General features: G+C 42.4%; 1 protein-coding gene across 1 annotated transcript in view; it reads right to left on the reverse strand.

The window, feature by feature from the left end:
* Nucleotides 1-4,480: 4,480 nt before the first annotated feature.
* Nucleotides 4,481-20,073, reverse strand: part of fut8b (fucosyltransferase 8b (alpha (1,6) fucosyltransferase)) — a 134,267-nt gene continuing 118,674 nt past the window's right edge. The window contains exons 8-10 of the mRNA XM_049590310.1: nt 9,004-9,180; nt 8,713-8,863; nt 4,481-6,023 (exon numbers count right to left, since the gene is read on the reverse strand). Coding sequence (XP_049446267.1) covers nt 5,685-6,023; nt 8,713-8,863; nt 9,004-9,180 — 667 coding nt within the window. The 3' untranslated portion in view covers nt 4,481-5,684. The remainder of the gene's footprint in view (nt 6,024-8,712; nt 8,864-9,003; nt 9,181-20,073) is intronic.

Consider the following 20,073-nt stretch of genomic DNA (forward strand, 5'->3'; position numbering starts at 1 on the left):
CTGAGTTATGGTTTCTTTAACCAAAATGAGTTTCATGAAACTCCCCTTAAATCTTAGAGGTTTCCTTAAAATGTTCACGAGTATTTAAGGTTTTCTTTTCATCTCCAATCTGAGGTTTTACACTGACACGAGAACGGTGTTGTTTGAAGAAACAGAACATTCTATTTCTACATGGATTAACGAACGGTTAAGTTTATCACACAGTCGATTGCTCTGGATAACCACAAAGTATATACCAACAGCGCTCCGAATTTACGAACGGTCCAGTTTGTGCCAGAGTATGCTCCAGCACCCAGAGTGACTACTTCCGAATGCACCCTTAGTTAAACCATTGCATGAAAGACCTTAGGTATCACAAGCACAAGTGCCGGCAAGCAATACATTCTACATTGTAAAATCTCTTTCAGTGCAGTAAAAGTAACGTTTTTCCTTAACTAAGGAAACCTTTTAAGGCAGGGGTGTCCAAATGTTTTTGAATGGGGCCAGATGAAATAATGTGAAAATACCTGGGGGCCAACTGATTCTTGCATCAAATGGTTTAAAAAAATAATTAAAATTGGCCCCCGGGCCAGACTTTGGACATGCCTGTTTTAAGGGATTCTTTACAACATATTTTGGTAAGTCCCTAAGCTGAAGGGAAGTTAAGCCTTAAGTATCATACTGAAGGAGAGATCTTAAGGTGTTTTGTGCAAATGGTCCCTAATTAAATCAAACACAAAATGAATGATATTCCCATCAGACTCAGCTTTACTTTACATGTTTAGTGCCATATATATATATATATATATATATATATATACATATACATATATGTTAGCATCCTAGCCATCAGACTTTTCAATCAGACTTTTTAATGCACAGTAACTACTGCACTATTAACCTGCTCCCTTCTACTTGTCTTTTATGCTGTATTACTATTTATCCATTATTGTCTTGTGTGTGTTGCCTGAGGGATACACTGCTGCTGTGACAAAGTAATTTCCGCAAGGATTAATGAAGTATTCTTCTTCTTCAACACTCTGTAGCAGTGGTTCTCAACTAGTCCAGCCATGGGGTCTGCATTTCTCCTTAGTCATTAGTCAAAGGTCCACACAGTCTAATTCTTTCAGCAACATACTTGCGTTTGGCCATGACAGCTAGTTTGCTGTCTCTGTCACATAGCTTTCCGTTAGTCACTCACTGTGCAGCAGGAAACAGCACCTCAAAATAAAAGCTCCCTGCAGGAAATTCACTCAACTTGAAAATAAGGTGTTTTTTTTTACAAACTGCTTGCAAACCACTGCTCTAGATGGCAAACCTGGTAATTAATACCTGCTGAACATCAGCATGTTAGAAGTTTCACTGTGTTAGCATGCTGATGTTAGCACTCAACTCAAAGCACCACTGTGCCTACGAGCCTGTGGAACTGGACACAGCGTTGAAGGCACAGTCCTGTTCACTTCTACAGAAGTGTCTCAGTGGCACATGAGGCCATGAAGTTCTACTTCCTGGGTGTAAAATTATCCAGATCTTCTGTAATTTAAGGCCCATAGAAAAGGCGCACTAGAGACTTACAACAGTCTAGTGGCTAACTTCCACCAGCTGAACAGCTAACTTCCGGTTTAGCCCTTTGCTAACTTGCACAGGGATAAAATGATTTAATCATACCTTTCTTCTACACTTTAAAAGGACTTTTCAAACAGATTCCGATAGTGACACAAGTCATTTAATGGGGGTTATCACGCTAAAGAAATGTATCCACTGATTTACAGACGTCCATTTCAAAACTTAAGTCAAAGGGAATAATTCTTTTTGGGTGGTTAGCATTGTCAGGTCACAGCATGAGGGTTTCTGGTTTGAACCCAGGGTGGTGGAGCCCCTCTGTGTGGAGTTTGCATGTTCTCCTGTGTCAGTGTGGGTTTTCTCCAGGTACTCCAGCTTCCTCCCACAGTCCAAAGACACGCAGGTTAATTGGTGACTCTAAATTGTCCGTAGGTGTGAATGTGAGTGTGAATGGTTGTCTGTGTCTATGTGTCAGCCCTGTGATAGTCTGGTGACCTGTCCAGGGTGTACCCTGCCTCTTGCCCAGTGTCAGCTGGGATAGGCTCCAGCCCCCCATGACCCCCAACAGGATAAGTGGTTATGGAGAATGAATTAATGAATGAATGAGCACTATGGCACGTGATGGACCTGGATGTTATAATTCCATGTTTGGCCACAATGTAAAATTGGCTTCAAAGCCTGGTGCTGATCCTGAGGCTTGGTAGAGCTTCATAGAGCTGCTGGCATGGCTGTAAAGTCTTTGTCTTGTTGGTAACAAATTCCTTCTTTGCTTCTTTGTACCTGTACTGCAGCTCAGCAAGGAAACACAGTCTGGGGAGACATCTTTTCATGACCAGTATGAAGAGGAAGGGTGGGTGTTACGCTTCCATGATGCCATCGCTAGCAGTTGTAACCATCGTATGAGTGCAGTGCAGAGCATTGGCAATTAGCCAATGGGATACACACACACAGATTTAAAATATAAAAGTAATGCACACCAAGGATTATAATGAGGTGCTGATCACTGGCAGTAGACTTGATTGTCTAGTATCGCACACTCTGGTTCCATATGCATTTCTTTTTTTGGTGACAATTCGGCCTTTGGGCCTTCTTCTTTTGTTGATCTTGAAGAAGGTTCAAAGGCCAAAACGTCACCAAAATAAAAGAAATGCATATGGAGCCAGAGTGTGCGACACATGTTTTCTACAATCGCACACACAGGGACTCAGACGCAGTCAGACCGTTTACCACAGCACAGAACACACACAAAGGTACCGTGACTTCATTCTCTGCTCCGAACGCCATTAATCCACTTTATCTTTACATAGCAAATAGTTGTTTGCTGCTATATTAACGCTCCGAGTGTGGTATACAGAACCTTTAAGACAGATGAAGAGAATTTAACCTGTTGACACATGCGTTTGGAAATGGATGAGCCGCTCAGATGGGCAGGCTGCATTTCAACGCACAACACACACAAATTTATGTGGGAGGCCTGCAAATGGCCTCACTCTGCTCTCAACGAGCTTGGCAACAATTAGACCACAAATGCAGAGAAAGAAAGCCGCCCGCTGAAAAACCTGAATGCTCTCTATCAGGAGCGGAGTCCAATTAACAGAATAATTAACTGAACTAACGTCTCTCTTAAACGACTGTTACAGGCTACTGTGACAGCAACGAGTGCATTTTAATTAAAGTGCCCTCCAGTTAGCGTGTGCGTTTATAAAGCCCACGAGGGACTCTTTCCCAGTGAAGAGAGACATTCAATGAACTGCTGCACGCCGCGTGTGCATTGTGAACGCTTTGTCAACGTGGGCTAAATTGGTTGTGGGTTGTTGTCAGGCAGGGGAAAAAAAAAAACAACCCAATAAAACTATTATTCTCCCTCACACACACCAAAAAGCTCATCTCCGCTACCAGAGCTGCAGCGTTCCTTATGGGTGTCCAATGAAGCATGCAGATCAGCGTCGAAATTAAAGAGGGATCTGTAATGAAACTCCCAGAGCCCCCTCAGTAAGAAAGTAACAAGACAGCCCATAAATAAGACACACAGAACGAGATCATAAACGATTCAGACACGCAGGAAGTAGGAAGTAGGACGCTAGACGAGAGCAGGAAGTCTACCGGTGCGTTTTGGCTCCGCGGGGAGAAATGTTTGGTATTTGGGGCAGAAATGTCATGTAGCTGTCACAAGGAATATTTAAATGAAGGACGGCGATGTCTCTGTTGAAGGTACTGATCTCGGTCTGCAGTTTGAAATGTAAATCAAAGATGGAGTTAAGAGTTTTTTTGCTCTGTAATGACTGGAAAGTGGATTCACACTCTCGCTGAATGATTTATAAAACAAACTACTTTTTGAAGAGTGTCGCTCTAATCCTGGGATGCGAAAAAAAAAAATGTGATTTCAATTTCGGGAGCAGGGTCCTCCTTTTTATGGAGATATCAAAAGATGAACTTCAGGTAATGACTTTTTGCTCTTCAAAAATAGATGGATACCCTTCAGGAAATGAACTCTTCAACTGTATATATAAAAAAAAAAAGCCCTCAGTTTAGAGAGTGTGTAATGTCGCTGAAGCATGTGCAGCCTGATTGAACGAGCAGGTGTCACCCGTTTAAGAGATGAAGGAGCAGATGGCGAACAGAATCAGACCAAAAGGGAGACAAAAAAAAATGCCGTGTTGGTTTCTCAAGTTTATTCGATCTGTGGTTATCAAAGACAATGCCCAAGAACATAAGTTATGAAAAAAAAGCCTTCATGGTGGGGACTCTGAGTTTGATATGACATAGCATCATCATTTTTAAACATAGGCATATTTTTCATTTATTTTAAAACAGCAATGTTAAAAAGTAAAAAAACGAACAGATGGACAGAAGAGACAGCAGAGATGCCGAAAAAGGACATTATCTCAGTGGAGTGCTTCTTTTTGGTGAGCCTCGGGACGGCTCCTGTGTCTGTATGTGTGTGTGTGTGCGTGCACCATGAGTTCACCATACTCCACATAATCTTACCATTGTTCACTAGAGGTCACCAGCGGAGTGACTGGAGTTCACCATTGTTCCAAGTGCTGTGGGAGGAGGAGGAGGAGGAGGGGGGAGGAGGGAGGGACTGCGGACAGTCCCCACTGTCACTGCCAGTCTCCTGCCGGCCACACGAACACGATTCAGTCGGGAGGAAAGCCGGAAATAAAAACACACACTGCTCACCATTAATCAGGCACCAGGTCGTGACATGGCCCCGTTAGATTTAAACAGCACACACAGGCACACTTTGATCGCGCACGCATCCGTCCACACACACACACTGTACAGTATACAATGCACAAGCCCCACACGCACGAAATTAAGACCGTTAAAAACACTTGATAAAAGCACAATATGGTAAAAATTAATTGCACATGTAGAGACGAGATGGAGGAAGCACAGTGAGTGGAGCAGGAGGAGGACGAGGAGGAAGGGGGAGCAGCAGTGAGCATGGCAAGAAGAAGATACAGTACATTCAGTAAACGAAAACAAATCAGGAGAAAAAGAAACAAAAAAAAGGCAAGATTAGAATCAAAACCACTGAAAAGAATTAAATAAAAATCAAAACACTTTTTTCCAGTTTGTCATCTCTCTCTCTCTCTCTTTTTTTTATTTTTATTATCAGTCATTGATTCGAAGCTCACTCTGGGGCGTGTGTGTGCCAGTCTTACAGTAGTCCCAGTCCTGTCCCCGGAGACGAGCTCGGTCAGTTGTGTAGATTTTAATTGTTTTTCTTGCTTTATTTAAAATCAATGTTCACGTCTACATCTCTACAGAGCACGACGTCAGAGCGCTGGGCGCGGGGGGAGGGGCAGGGAGGTGGGGTGGAGGTGGGGGTGGGGGAGTAGTGGTAGGGTGCAAGTCTTCCATGACCTGACATATGCACAGGCGTTTTACACAAGTGCACACACACATTCGCGCACGCATACGTAAACACACGCGCTCTCACATAAACACACAAGAGTGCATTCTCGTTCCTATCACCCCTGGGTACAGGCTTTTTCTTTTCTTCCCAGCTTAGCGCACTGAGTACGCCTCTCTTTTCTGTACAAAAAGCAGCCTCCTTCCCTGGAATCGGAGTCTGCGTGTTTCTCCTCGCTCCTCTTCTTTTATTTTTTTCATTTATTTACTTATTTATTTATTTACTTCTTTTGAGAGTTGAGCAGTTTGTCTGCCTCGGGGTACGTCGGGTACTTCACCGTCTCGATTTTCTCTTTCACCTTGTAGGAAGGGTAGAGGCCGGTGCGGCCCAGTTTGCGGTTGATGCCTTTGGAGTATCCGTCCCAGTGGTTGCCCGCCACGCCGATCACATCTCCAGGCTCCAGGGGAATGTCTTCGCTGTTGCGCGGCTGGTGGGGGTAGATGGCGATCTGGTTGTGGGCGTTCTGACCTCCAAAGTAGTAGATGTCATCCAGGGAGTAGAAGAAGGAGGAGGCGTCTGGATGCAGCGTCTGCATGATCTCGTATGCCACACGGCAGACCTGAAACAGGAACACAACCGGGGGGTTATTTTCTCTGATCTATAAATGCACATACATGTATCCGTCTTGATACAACAAAGCCGAAGAGGCGAGACAACACGCTGGTGGAGCCCTCCAGCCCTGGTGGAAGAGGGATAAATTCTGCTAAGCGATTCAGTCCGGTCAGATCCTTGAGGTGGACTATTAAACCCACAGTGTGAACAGGAATTATGTGGCTCACACATTATTTTTAGGGTTGGCAGGAAGCCCGTCCACTGCATGTTATAATAACTCTCTATAAAAAAGCACTTCAGGAGCTGAGATGATCAGAATAATGGATGACAAATGGCATTGTAACGTCAAAGCCATGATAAATGGGCTTTGAAACATGTGAGTGAAACTGGGACAATGGGCTCGTTGACAATCACATGACGCCATGTGACAAACTGGAAACATCAAGTGATGATTGTCTTCCTGCAGCTCCACTTCAACACAAAGCCATTTTGTTTTCCAAAGCTCTGCTCATAATTCATAATGTAATCAAGGTGTTTTTGTTTGCAAGTTTGCCGTTAATTACGGGTTATCTCTGTTATTGGTTATTCTTCTTCTTCTTCATCAGTCGTAAGTGTCAAATAATCAACATACAAAAAGCATTTTGACTTGAAAAACCTATTATTTATCTCCAAACAACAGTTGGACTAATACTTTTTTTCCAAACTGAAACAGTTTTTGAAGAGGAATCACTCATCTCACCATGAATTAATAATCTGCTGCTTCTTGTTTTATGGCGTTTTATTGTATTATAGTGTCTTGTATTGTTCCGTCTGTTATTTCTTGTTGAGTTTTGTGTTTTTAATGTACGTATTTATCGCTGAGTTTGTGTTTTGAACTGTCTCTTGTGTATTTTTTATTGATTTTTATGTATTTTAAAGACCTGTCTAGGGACGGGCTTTGCAAAGTAGCTGAGGCTAAATATTTTGTGGCGTGCGGCATCAGTGTACATACTTGCTCCTTCAAAAATAAACTTTAAATAAATAAATGAATAATACATTTTATAATAAGGTCAAAATGTTCAAGAGCTTTGAGCCACTTCTAGTAGCCTTCATCTGTGGATATAGTTAGCTGTTCTTTTAGGGATGGTTGTATTGCTACCTTGTGACCTAAGCGTAGAAGCAGTCTGCTCATGTGACTACAGGTGGCTGCACGTAGGTAATGTAATAACATACCTTTGGGAACGCCATTCGCTGATGAAGACCACCACATGTGGCTGACATCTCCAGATTTTTATGTCAAACCAGTTGTTTATTTAATACTGTAATACTGAGTATTCAGGAACATGTCAAGGAAGTTTTATTTTAAGGGGATCAGCACATACACACAAAGCAAACAACCTCCAGGGGAAAGAAAAATGAAGTCAACACAAAGTGTCAAAAACTGTAGTTCCTCTAATGACCACTTGAGGCTGGCTCCAGAAGCAAGTTAATCCCCATAGACTTTCATGTTAAAATGCCCAATTTAACAACAGAAATAAACATGTTTACAGCCTGGTACAAAGCCTGTTTTGGTCTTTATGGCCAATTTCCCCCTAAATGACAACTGTACGAGGCTGAATTTGTGATATAACTCACATGGTAACTTTTTGCTAAGGGTTAAGTCACACACAATTAAACAGTAACTAAACCTCCAAACCACTTTTGCCATCTGAAAACCAATGTGTGGGTATATGTAACGGATTGGACCAGGTTCAAAATTGCGTTTTTTGCGTTAGGTAGTTTTTTTTTTTTAAATTAATTAATTTATTTTTTTAACAGTAAATAAATACATAATATTAAAAAGCAACTGCTGTGTGAGCAGCCGCCAGGCTCCGTGCTGGGCTCTCTGTCCTTCCTCCAGAAGCTGGGAGCTTCTCTGGTGGGAAAATGCAGTGTGATGAGTCCATTTTCCCGCTGGATGTGCACCACCACACGGCCAGTGTGTCCTATGAAGCTGACTATGCTTTTTGGGGGGGATCGGGCTTGGTCAGGGTCAGGCTCAGTATTTTATGCAAGGATCTCAGGCTGGGGCTGGGGCTGGGGCTGGGTTCGGACTCCAGCTCACACTGGTCCGTTTAGTTGGGATTGTAATTTTTTCGGCCCTTTGAGAACTCTTAATTGCTTTGGCAATATGGGGGGTTGAGCTTCTAAAAAAGCATGTGAGATGGAGTTTTGAGTTTCGATTATCAAAAGTCTTTCCCAGATTCATAAATTCTTAGACATGATGTTATATGTATGCATAGCAACTGCTCTCTACTGGTTGAAACCTGGATTTTGCAATTAAATGTTGCTACTGGCTGATCTGGTGGCACGTGATGTAAATGGTAGCCCCTTTACCCTGACCCCTACTCTGCGGCATGAAGGAGTGACTAGGAGTATCTAAGGCCTGACCACAGTCTATGAGTCAGGTCCACCCCTCACTCTGTCACAGCTCCACCCTCTCGTCCAAATATGGTCACTCACGGATCTTTGATACTAATACAAAACCAACATGCATCCACTGGCAGCACGCATCAAAATTCCAGTCAGCTCTCCATGTTCGTTTGGACTGCTTTCATCCTAACATCAAATCCATCCCAACCTTCACTTTCAACAAAATATCAGAAACACAAAAACGCATAGCTTGAAAGTACCACGTCATGCTGCCTCTTAATGTAGACTGCGTAGAGCGGACTGACCTGTGAGGAGAAGGTGCAGACCAGGAAGTCGGTCTGAGACAGGAAGTGAATGTCCAGGATGACTCCTCTCAGTGAGTTCTCAGTGTAGCGGTTGTGAAGGCCCGCCGACCACGAGATGGAGTTATCACTGATGAACTCATAGTCTGGATACCTGGATGGGAAACAAAGTCAGGAGTCAGGGTGAGATAAAGTCACAAGACAAGAGGTACTCAAAGAAACTGGAAAACATGCCCTCATGTACCCAAAAAGACCATCAACACACACACAACACACACACATCTGGTCACTGACTTGGTCTTGGCTTCCTGCAGCAGGGAGGGATCGTCAGTGGCCAGGTAAACTCGTTTCTTGTCGACATGAACACGTCTGGCCAGATGTTGGAACTGTTCCTCCACATGCAGCATGTACTCCTCTATGGGGTGGAAGGCCGCCTCCGTCCCCACTTTATCCGTCCTCCTCACATGGACTCTGCACACACACAGGCACACACACAGCCTTACAAACCAGCGCTGTACCTTACAACTGCTGTAAATGAAATGCTTTTTATCATAGTTTCACTGCTTTATTGGTTGCTTTCATATATTCTTCATAAATATTGTATTTGAGTTTTGGACTTTACACTCTAAGCTAGTGCTGAGTATTACTCACCCCTCACATTATATATGTGGTGTAATGCACAAGTGCACTTTGTCTTACAAACTTAAACACATTTAAGGTAATCAAAATTGAAGAAGTGCAAGACTTTGCTTTTTATTTATTTGGCATTGAACCTTTTTCAATCTCTTCGTACTAAATATGTTAATTATTTGTAGTACACATTTTTCATTTGCAATTTCTGACAATGTGTTTTTTTGTCTAATAGGGCGACACCAATATATCATTTGACCTGTGTCACATGAGCTCTTAAATTGCACACCTGTTTCCAATGCATTTCACACCCTGATAAAGACTCTAGTGGAAACACGTTGGTTTATCCATGTATTAATAAAGGAATTTTAACTACAGTCAGAGAGCTTTGGATGCATTTTTGGACTGTCTGCCTGTACCATGGACTTGAACACTGAGTGAGCTGGCCAGTCATTGGTTTTTATTTTCTTAATTTGTTTACCTAAAAAATCCTGCAAGCACTTTTATTTCTTTGGTAAATGTTAGTTCCACTGCTGAGATTTCACAATAAGTAGTGCTATGATTTTGCATGTTACATGGACTGTGTCAAATAGAAATATGGATCCTACCATCTGACTGAATAAAAAGGCAACCTTTTTATTTATATGGTGGTGTGTTCTTTATACTATGGCAGTTTTCCTAAAATTCGATGAAAAAACCTTGCTTACATTATCGCAGTATAATGAATCTTAATCCTTGTATTGTGATTTGTATTGTATCGCCAGATTCTTGGAGATTCAATACACAGCCCTACTAATTAGACACCAAAATACATCATCCTCACATTGATACCTTGGTTAAGTTAGAATAAACCATTCGAATCACAAATGGTAGCTTCTATTTCACACCAGGGTACTACGGACGGCTACCTAACAGAGACAGCAAACTAGTTCGAAGACATGGCCAAATGCGAGTATAACGCTGAATATATGAAACTGTGTGGACCTTGAGCTAATGACTGAGGAGAGATCTGGACCCCTTGGCTTGACCAGATGGGAACCACTGCTTTAAGGTATCGACCAAAATAACCCAATACCAATGAGTATCGAAACTTCTCCAGTCAAACGATAACATGTATTCAATCTTTTTTTTGTACCCAGATCTACAAAAAAAGACTATTTGTATGGTTTTGGTTCTGGTTTTTCTACACTTGAATGCTACGTGCGATTGGCTCACTACTGCAGCAGATACAAGCCAGACAGTCTGTGGTGTAGTGTAAGTAAAGGTGTTTTTGATTGAGTTGGCAGTTCAGTGTGACAAAATGCCACCAAAATGTTTAAAAGTATGGCTACCCTGGATGCCTGTGGCATGTGCTGCCATTTTACGCAACTGGATGCTTCCGTTGACATGATGGGTATCGAATTGAGTAGGAAGGAAAGGTATCAAATGACATATTCTATCAGCATTTGTATCATTTAAGGGGTACTGGTATTGGTTCTGGCCATAACATTTGCTCCACCAAGTTCTTCCGTTTGAGTTGCAAGAACTTCCTATTTTAACACCATGAAGCAATGTATGTTTGTGGGGGTTTTCTGCCTTTTTTTTCCCCAGAAACACACCCATTCTTTGCCTGAATTACAAAGTGAGAAACCAAGTAAGAAATGGCATCTTGTCTGCTTCATCTGAATTAATTTTGGTGTTTAGAAACACTCAGGAAAGGGTGCTTGAACAAGACAGACAAACTTCTCAGACACACACAGGATTTACAAATGCTTGCATTGTTCTATTGTTTCATGTGCAACAAAAAGAAGAGTTCTTCAGGCTGTCCCGCAGGTTTGTTTTAAAGAGTGGATGATTCAAAAATGAATCATAATTAAGAACAACAAGGTGACTGACTGCTGATAAATCAATAGCAACTCCAAGGACCTCACTTCTAAAATCTGACAGTGGTGAAGCTAAGATGGGATGACACTGATGTACTTTTATGTACTTTTTATTTAGTGTGTTTTTTATTCTCATTGGGAGAACCTAACTCAGCAGTCTGTGTTTTGATGTTGACATGTATTCATGTGTTGTAAAATAAAAATGGCTCTTCAGCTTGAATGGCGTATCTTAGAAATCTTTCCATTGTTGGTATAAATGCAAACAAAGGAACAATGGGCCAAAAGACAAAGAAATAAAAGGAAAATAAAAGGCAAGCGGTGACAGAGAGGGAGGAAGTTTAAGAAACAGAGTGAGAAAGAAAGAATGGACAGACAGAGAAATATCCAACACAACTGTTATTTTTTCGGTGTCCTTGTCATTGCTCGCAGCAAGCAAGGACAAAGAGAGACTGCTGTCACCGGCTGTACGTATGAGGAAAAAGAGCACAGCTTGTAAACAGAAGAAAAGATGGGCAAGAACGGAGACATTCCCTCCCCTGACAAAGCGGCATACCTCAAACTGATAGACACTGAAACGCAATTTTATTCTACCCAGAACTATTCAATTACAAAACTACCCAGCCACATCTGCATTGTGACTTCTGGCCTTGAGGAGCAAATGAAATTTTAAAAATCTAAGATGGAAAAAAAGAGAGACACATTCTGCAACCTTGAATTCAGGGAAATATGGAGTGTAGACTTTTTCCCCACTTTCACACTGCTCCTCCTGGGAGCTTCCCAGTACAACCAGCTGTCTGCAGCTGACCACGGAGCAGCTCCACTGGAGCATCTGGGTTCAAGAGCCCTTTTTTAAAAAACACTTGGTGAAGAATATTAGCCCTTCACTTCCCCCATTCAGGATTTCCCAGTTGCTTTAAGGATTCAAACAGCTTCTCTAACCTCAAGGCTGCCTCCAGCTCTTTGGTGAAAATGAGGCAGAGGAAGAGAAGTAAAAGAGGAAGAGTCGGGGGTTCAGAGAAAGAGAATACACAGGCTGTACCGAATTTCTACCACTGGCCAGTGATCAATCAGTGACCTGGGGATGGGCGCCGTAGAAATAGACCCTTTATTTACGTGACAAATAAAACCCAAAGAATAGAGTGTGTGAGTGGGCAGCAGGGGTGTCGGAGTCTTTCATTTGGTGTCTCTCTGCTTGGACAGAGGTCTTGACTCCAGGCTTTTCCATCCTTTTGTCAGGGTCTCCTCTCTCCTGCTCCCTCACGTCTTTCATGTCTACTGTTTTTTTGTTCCTGTGAACTCTCTTTTTGTCTTGCCCTTTTCTCTCTCCGTCAGAGCAGCACAGGCTGCACCGAGGCATTTCTTAGCTCTTAGCCATCTCCTCCCTCCCCTCCCCTCCCCTCACCCCTGCACTCCCCTCCCCAGAACTCTCCCACACTACTGCCACAATAATTGAATTCATTTCTCTCTATTCACACTGTACTGGCGAGGTAGGGCGATCCTTGCAGTGGGCGTAAAAGCATACATTAGAGACATCAAACACACCCACTCTGCACGCAGCAACTGCTGATTCTGGCAGATTGTGACAATAACAAAAACACCAAATAAACGGTTTGTTTGACAATGACCTCTGGATGCCCATCAACTGCCCATGAAGAAGAAAATTACCATATTACGACTATACTTGCTGCAGAATCACTGCTTATGCAACAGCGCTTTGACATCAAAACATGTCAAAGTTGTTCTTAAGAACTCTAAGTCCCGCCCCTTTTTGTTGTGTGCTCAAATAACAGCTGAGTAAGCCTGGTATCCTGCAGAACCTCCATCAATCCTTCCCTTTCCTGTTATACAAGATATTCAAAGTGCAAGGCTTGTCTACGGTGAAAATAAAACCAAATTTTGAAGTTGGTTAAAAGATCTGGCAGAGGAACGAGTAAAAGCATTGGTGTCACACTCTGTACAGATACATTATGTTGTATAATATATCTTAAGTTAGCTAATGTTAGCAAAATACAAGCTTACGAGCTAGCTAACATGTAGCTATATCAAGATGAGTAACCCTAATGTCAGATCAACAATAGCCCGTTTCCACCGCCACCTTTTTTTCTGTTTCCACTGTGGATGGTACCAATGGAACTGTTCCGTACCGTCCCCATTTTTGGTCCCCCCTCTGTTGGGGTACCTAGCACACAGATCTGGTACTAAAAGGTGGAGCTGTGAACACTGCAGTCTGTTGATTGGTCAGCAGCAGGAGTTGTGGCTTCCAAAGGTACCATACTGAAAGTGTTTGGTGGAAACGGGGCTAAAATCAGCCAGATTTGCTTCCTCCTCATTTCTGTGGTAGCGTTTAAGAGATTTGGAAAAGGACAGAAAGGTTAGTTGGTTGCTGACATACTTTTAAGATGACACGAATTATCGTTTGCTATAAAAGAACATGGCTAACGTTCCTTTGTATATATTATCTCTGTATGGCTACGTTCAGCCCAGAAGTAACTTTTGGTGTTGTTAATTTGCATCGTCAAGCAGGATCAGTCATTTACAGATGGGTGACAAATTAAAGCAAAGGGCAACCTTAAGTGTATGTTAAGACGTTTGGCCACCACGAGCAAAGACTATATGAGTCTGTGAAACTCTACTGGACTTTTTCCTTTAATTTGTCACTGGACTTTATATACTTTTTGAAAAATAATAGATGACAAACTCAAACTTGTCCTCCAGTCGTGTGCTTCAGTATCGTGTAAATCAAATTTAGTGTAAGTAAAGATATGTGATAATTTTGTGAAAATTTCAAGTAAAATTAATATTTTACACTTTCAAATTTCAAATTACTACTTGGCTAATGGCTCAGTTCCCTTAAGTGTCCCAGTGACCTATTCCAGTGAGCGAGTGTGCACAAAACGAGGACCTCCCCTAAAAGGACTGCAGCTATCATTTAGTTATTAAATAAACCTGTGCTTTTCTTTCTTTATTTTCGCACTTAGTAAGTTTTCATTACAATACAACTGCAGCATACCTTAATACTAAGATACCACTTCATTAATAACACTCATAATTTACAGGTTTTGTAAAGAACTCAGTTTTTCTCATACCTGGTACTTGGTGAGAAAATGTCTAAGCTGTAAATATCTGAGAAATTCAGAGCGTGGGATCATGAACTCCTGTCTTATTTGTTCGAATGACTTGAGCTCCATTATGAAGGATCTGATGTTAATAATTAAGTCTGTGTTCAGACCACTTTTTAAAGCCTGTATCTGTAAGTGCTGATATAAAACTCTTAAGATAGACTATACTGGCCACTGATGAGATTTGCTTTGGCAGACCAAATGCAGTTTGAATTGCTCTCCAGATTTTTAGGGTTACTCTAGTCCACTCTCCCATTTGAGTTTTTTTTTTTTTTTTTTTTTTTTTTGAGAAACATTTATAATTTACAGGCTTTGATCTGAAATAAAAAAGGTGTCTAGATTTTTTGTCTTGTAAAGTAGCCAATCGTTATCACAGTTTATTGTAAATTGGGCTGTCTTGCCATGAAAAGTTCAGAAAGTCTTATAATATCAATAGAGAGTGGGTAAATTAAACTGTGAATGAATATCTGGAGAGTGATACAGAGAGGGAAACACGATGTCTCACATCACCAGGATGGTCTTACCAGGCTACATTAAAGGAGCCGACATTTTTATATAGCATTTTTATATAGCAGCAAACAACCATTTGCTATGTAAAGATTTAATGGAGTAATGGCGTCATGAGCAGAGAATGAAGTCATGCTACCTCTGTGAGCGTTGTAATCTGAGCTTCTCTGTTTGTTGCATGTTAGTGTGTCCCACTTGCTAGCTAATAAGCACTGCTCTGCACTGCGTTCATATGGCAGTTACCTCTGATATCAGGACATCATCAGCGTGTCAGTGTTTCTCAAATGGTATGCCACGGTACACTAGTGTGCCTTGATGCAAATCCAGGTGTGCCATGGGATTTTGTGATAACCACACATTACTACTGCAATATTCAACTAGGTCTATACAAAAAATGAATTTTTAATTGACTGTATCAGTATGTTGTGCGCCCCTATTTCCCAATAAAGAGGCAAACTCAAGCTAAAAAGTTTAATTGAATTGAATTGAATTTAAAAAACCTTCACAGGGAACCTATTTGTTGCTTTTTGTGCATGGGCATTATAAGTGTGTGACACATCAAAAGCCCTGATAGGCAGCCAGTGTGAGGGATGATAACATTTAAAAGGAGAAAGCCATGAGTGGGACAATCAGTCGCTTTATCGTAAGGAGCAAAATACAACAAAGCACCAGCGAAGACAACAGCGGTAGACGTATCACGAAAGCTATGGCCTCATTTACACCGCAAGCGATGCAACAGTTGCTGTTAACTCCCGTTTTCATTTCGGCGAGCATGTTATCAGGTTAGAGCATTCACACCACATCCGTTCTACGTGCTGCTCGAGTCGTGCTGCTTTTGTGAGCAAGCTCGAAAATGGCATAGACTCCGATTTTTCCACCCTCGGCTTTGGGTCCAAACTCACTTCGTCTTCTTTGGGGTTTATTGGAGATTTGCAAACACAGGGCACTACCGCCACCAACTGTTCGGGTGTGTTGCCGCTACGCTTGTGGACTGCTTCGCGAGCGCTACGCAAACACATTGCTTGCGGTGTAAATGAGGCCTACCTGTCTTATTCTTTATTATTTTTATTGTCTTGTGTCTTGATAACAGTGATAACACACGTTACAGAAGCTATTGTGCACAGATGTAAATACAGGTGTGCCTTGAGATTTTGGTTTGCCCTTTGGTGTGACCTGGGCCACTGCTCTAGATTAACACCGTTAGCTGTGTCAGCTCTGTATTAGGGCTGTTTATTGAATTAGCATTGTTAGCTGCTAACCTCTGTCAAGCATCTCCATTTTGAGAACTGTGTACAGACAATTCTGCCCCAGACTCTGAATCATAGATACGCTTTGAATGTTGCATACAGCTTCCTTAAGTTAAGGATCTAACACTGCAAATTGTATTTTTAAAATCAGATTACCACATTTTTGTATTGTTGATTCTTTAAAACGTTCTTTTTTAACTCATGTTTTACTCTGCGACACGTGATTTAAAAAAACATACAGGTATATACAAGCTGTATTCATATAGAATAGACCTTAAAAGATACTATAAAAGATATATACAGTAAATCCATCTCTTGGTGACCACATTGCCATGGCGATAAGGCCAATCTGGTCTCTGCAATAAAAGCAGTCATCGTCCTTTCTATCTCTCTCTCACTCTCTGACTATCTTTACTACCATTAGGAAGCATTTAATGGTGGCAGGATGGAGCTGTGCTGATAGCTGCTTTTAGTCGGTGGCTCCCAGGCTTCCTGTAGCTCGCGTCCTAAGGGAGCGGCGGGCTGAGTGGTGGTGGTGACTGAGGCGTGCGTTGGGGTCGACTGCCGGTTGTTGGGTGCTCTGGGGACAAGATGCCTTTCTATCCCTCTTGGTTCTCTCTCCATCAACCTTTGCATCTCCCACTGCTGACGCGCTTTTTACTCGCACTGACACTGTGGATCTCTTTCAGCCCTTCTTTTACATCTCACATTCAACCCCCCCCTCCTCTTCACTTTTCCATACACACACATTGCCTTCCCCCACAGTGCCGATAGAAGCGCACAGACACTTTGTTGCAGCATCAGTGCCGAGTGGAGTGGATGTATCAAGAGCCGAGAAGGGATGAAAAAAAAAAAGAGGGATGAAAACTTTGTTCTACCCAGCACATCATTTCAATAAGCCTTTCCCCAGTGATATGGAGGGAGAAAAGGTTTGGATATATGAGTGTGTGGAGGAGGGGGTGGGGATGGTGGTGGAGTGGGAAACACAAAGAACAGGGATAGAGATGTGTGTAAAACTATGAGAGCAAGAGGATTGTGGGTAGGGATGTGCGCCCGGGGAACGTGAGGGAGAGGTGAGTGTGAAATATGAAAAATTTGAAAAATCTTGAAGCGGGATGAACAAATGAAGACGGAGCAACGATCACAAATGAGAGGATGCGAGAGGACGGGGGAGATTGAAAAAGTTGGAATGAGTCACGGAAAATAAAAAAATTAGGAATAAAAGAGGCGGGGGGAGTCAAAGAGGGCTGGGAGAGAGAGACGGCAGCTGCCGCGGTGATGAAAGGCAGAGAGGTAAAAACCAAAGAGAGGAGCATCTGAGAATAGAGAGAGAGAGAGAGAGAGAGGGAAAAAAACAAGAGTATAACAAGAGGGAATGAGAACTAAGCAGAGCAGGACAGAAAGAGTAAGGAAGAACGGTGACGATTGCTGGCAGCAAAAACGTAAAGACGAAGGTGAGGAGAAGAGTAGTTATGAAGGGCGAAGTGCTGGCACAGAGACTGTGAACATGTGGATGTGAGAGTTATGAAGGGGACGACAGAACTAAACCAGGCCGACTTCACAAACTATCAGAATATAACTCTTAGCATTTGTTTTAAACCACTTCCCTTTAGCAGGCGGGTGGAATCAGCCTCGTGGGACGGCGCAGAAACTTTAGACAATCTCAGCAAAGTATCTCAAAGTCACTCCACATACTTTCCCCGTGACTGACAGCTTAACAGTCATTATGTGCATTGTCCAAATGTGCCGAATCTCTTCAATCTGCTCGACCAAGTGGGTTAAAACAACTGCGGAGAATTATTTGCAAAGTCCTATTTGATCCAGGTGTGAAGTGCCGCTCAAAGACATTCAGAGCTATTTATGAGTTAAGACAGACTGGCAGACGGCACATGAGTGTTCGTCGACTGAGCGCCTGACAGGAAAAATAAACAAGTGCGTAAACAGCTAAACATGTCCAACCCATTTCTTAGAAGCTGCTGTCAGAAGCGGTGTACAATATTGTGACTGTATACGTTCCCACAAGGGTTGGCTCTCATGGGAACTGAGCACCTCACACCGATTAATACTTCGCAGTTATGCCGCACTGGCCCATAAGAAGTCGGTTTCAAGCTGTGAGAGCAGAATCTCTGGAGACACAATACTAAGTAGTGACAATCAAAGACGATACGATACAAAGGCTGAAATCAGACCTGCTAATGGCATATTTGGAACGCCTGGTATCGTCTCATCTGCGCCGTTTATGCCAAGTCTCATGAAAAGTAATATCCAGGTGGTGTGCTCAGATATCAGGGCACTGCGGAGCATTGTGTCGGAATGTGGAGAGACTGTCCTGTCTGCAATGTGGAAGTGCTCCTGTGCTCTCATGTGGACCGTTAGAAGATAAGGATGGCTCTAGTAATGGCAATGTTGAATGGCCAGCCAGTCTATCACTTTGGTCCTTACTGACATCAGCAACTATTAGATGGACTGAAATTAAATTGTGTACATTCGTGTTCCCCAGGGCATGAAATCTACAGACTTTGGCGATCCCTTAACCTTTAGTTTAGCTTCAATACTTTAGTTCAGTGCTTCCCAACTGTTCCAGCCTATGGTCTAGATTTCTCCTTCGCCATTTGTCGTTGAGGTAGTTTTCTGTCTCCGTCAAATAGCTGTCTGTTAACCACTCACTCTACAACAAAAAAAGGCACCTCAAAATAAAAGCTCTCTGCTGGAAATTGAATATACTTCAAAACAAAGTGTGTTTTTTTTTTACAAACTTGATGCATTTGTGAGTCACTTGCGGTCCATTCAGAATGGGCACCAGTTGGGAACCACTGCTTTAGTTTATGACCAAATACCTGCAAGACATCTTTGACTGTACTTTGTGTTTTATGCTAATTGACCCTTTGCTATGCCCCAGCCCTCGAATGCAGACTGGTCGATCATGGTGTAGCACCAGCCAGCTTTGACAAAGGCTCTACAACTATAAAGCTGTGCTCCATAGACTCTCATGCAATTTGTAAAAAGCATGCAGGTTGGAAAAAGATATACGCTTCTTCCCTGTTCCAAAACCAAAATCAAACCCTGGAAAGTGTAGGGTTAGCTAGCTAGCTACTGAAGATATAGCCTACTGAATGTATACACATGCTGCTTTTGCTTTTTAATGATTATAACAGTGAAACAAAGACCGACCCTGCTGTACAGGAACCAGTGAAGGGAAGCTGGGAAACTTTGCTGATATTCAACCAGCTGTGTGTCATCACAGTGTGTGCAGATGAACGGTGTTTGGCTTACCCCCAAGCCTGTCCACTGCCTAAGGTCTTGGTGCTGGCAGCACTGGGGGAGGCCAGACACCGCTCATCTGGACATTCTGTGACACAGAGCTGGTTGAATATTGGCAAAGTTTCCCTTTATATTCATTGTCTTCTGTCTCATGAGGTGGTGGTTCACTTTTACAGTGTGATGTGGAGGTTTTAAGAACAGCTTTCCTCTTTATCTTTTGAGTTTGACATCCTGGATATATCCTTCAAATGCATATTGTAAACTCTTCTGTCTGTTTATCTCTGAGCTCCCTGTTATTGTTAAAACAACAGTGATAATATTTCTTCAGGGCGTGACGTCAGTTACAGTGTGGGCTCCATGCTTGCTCTGACATTTTGTTGGACCATCACAGCGAAGGGTCTGTTCACAAGTTCTAGCACGCTAACACACTAAACTAAGACAGTGAACATGGTAAACATCAGACCTACCAAACAGTACCACGTTAGCACTGTACCTGTGAGCATGTTAGTATGTTGACAGCTCAAAGCACCTCTGTGTCTAAGTACAGCCTCACTGAGGATAGCTGTATACTTCTTGTTGTTGTCAACACAGACTGAAACTAACAATGCATTAGTCCTTCTATAAAACTTTTCCACTCTTCCTGTCTGAGGCACTCAAGCCCATTCATCCCTAATGTAAACGTAATTATTTAAAAGCAGGTCTTAAATATATCATCAATTTTTGTAAAAAGGCCAAGTG

Source organism: Epinephelus fuscoguttatus, linkage group LG11 (genome assembly GCF_011397635.1).
Source record: "Epinephelus fuscoguttatus linkage group LG11, E.fuscoguttatus.final_Chr_v1".
Lineage (NCBI taxonomy): Eukaryota > Metazoa > Chordata > Actinopteri > Perciformes > Serranidae > Epinephelus > Epinephelus fuscoguttatus.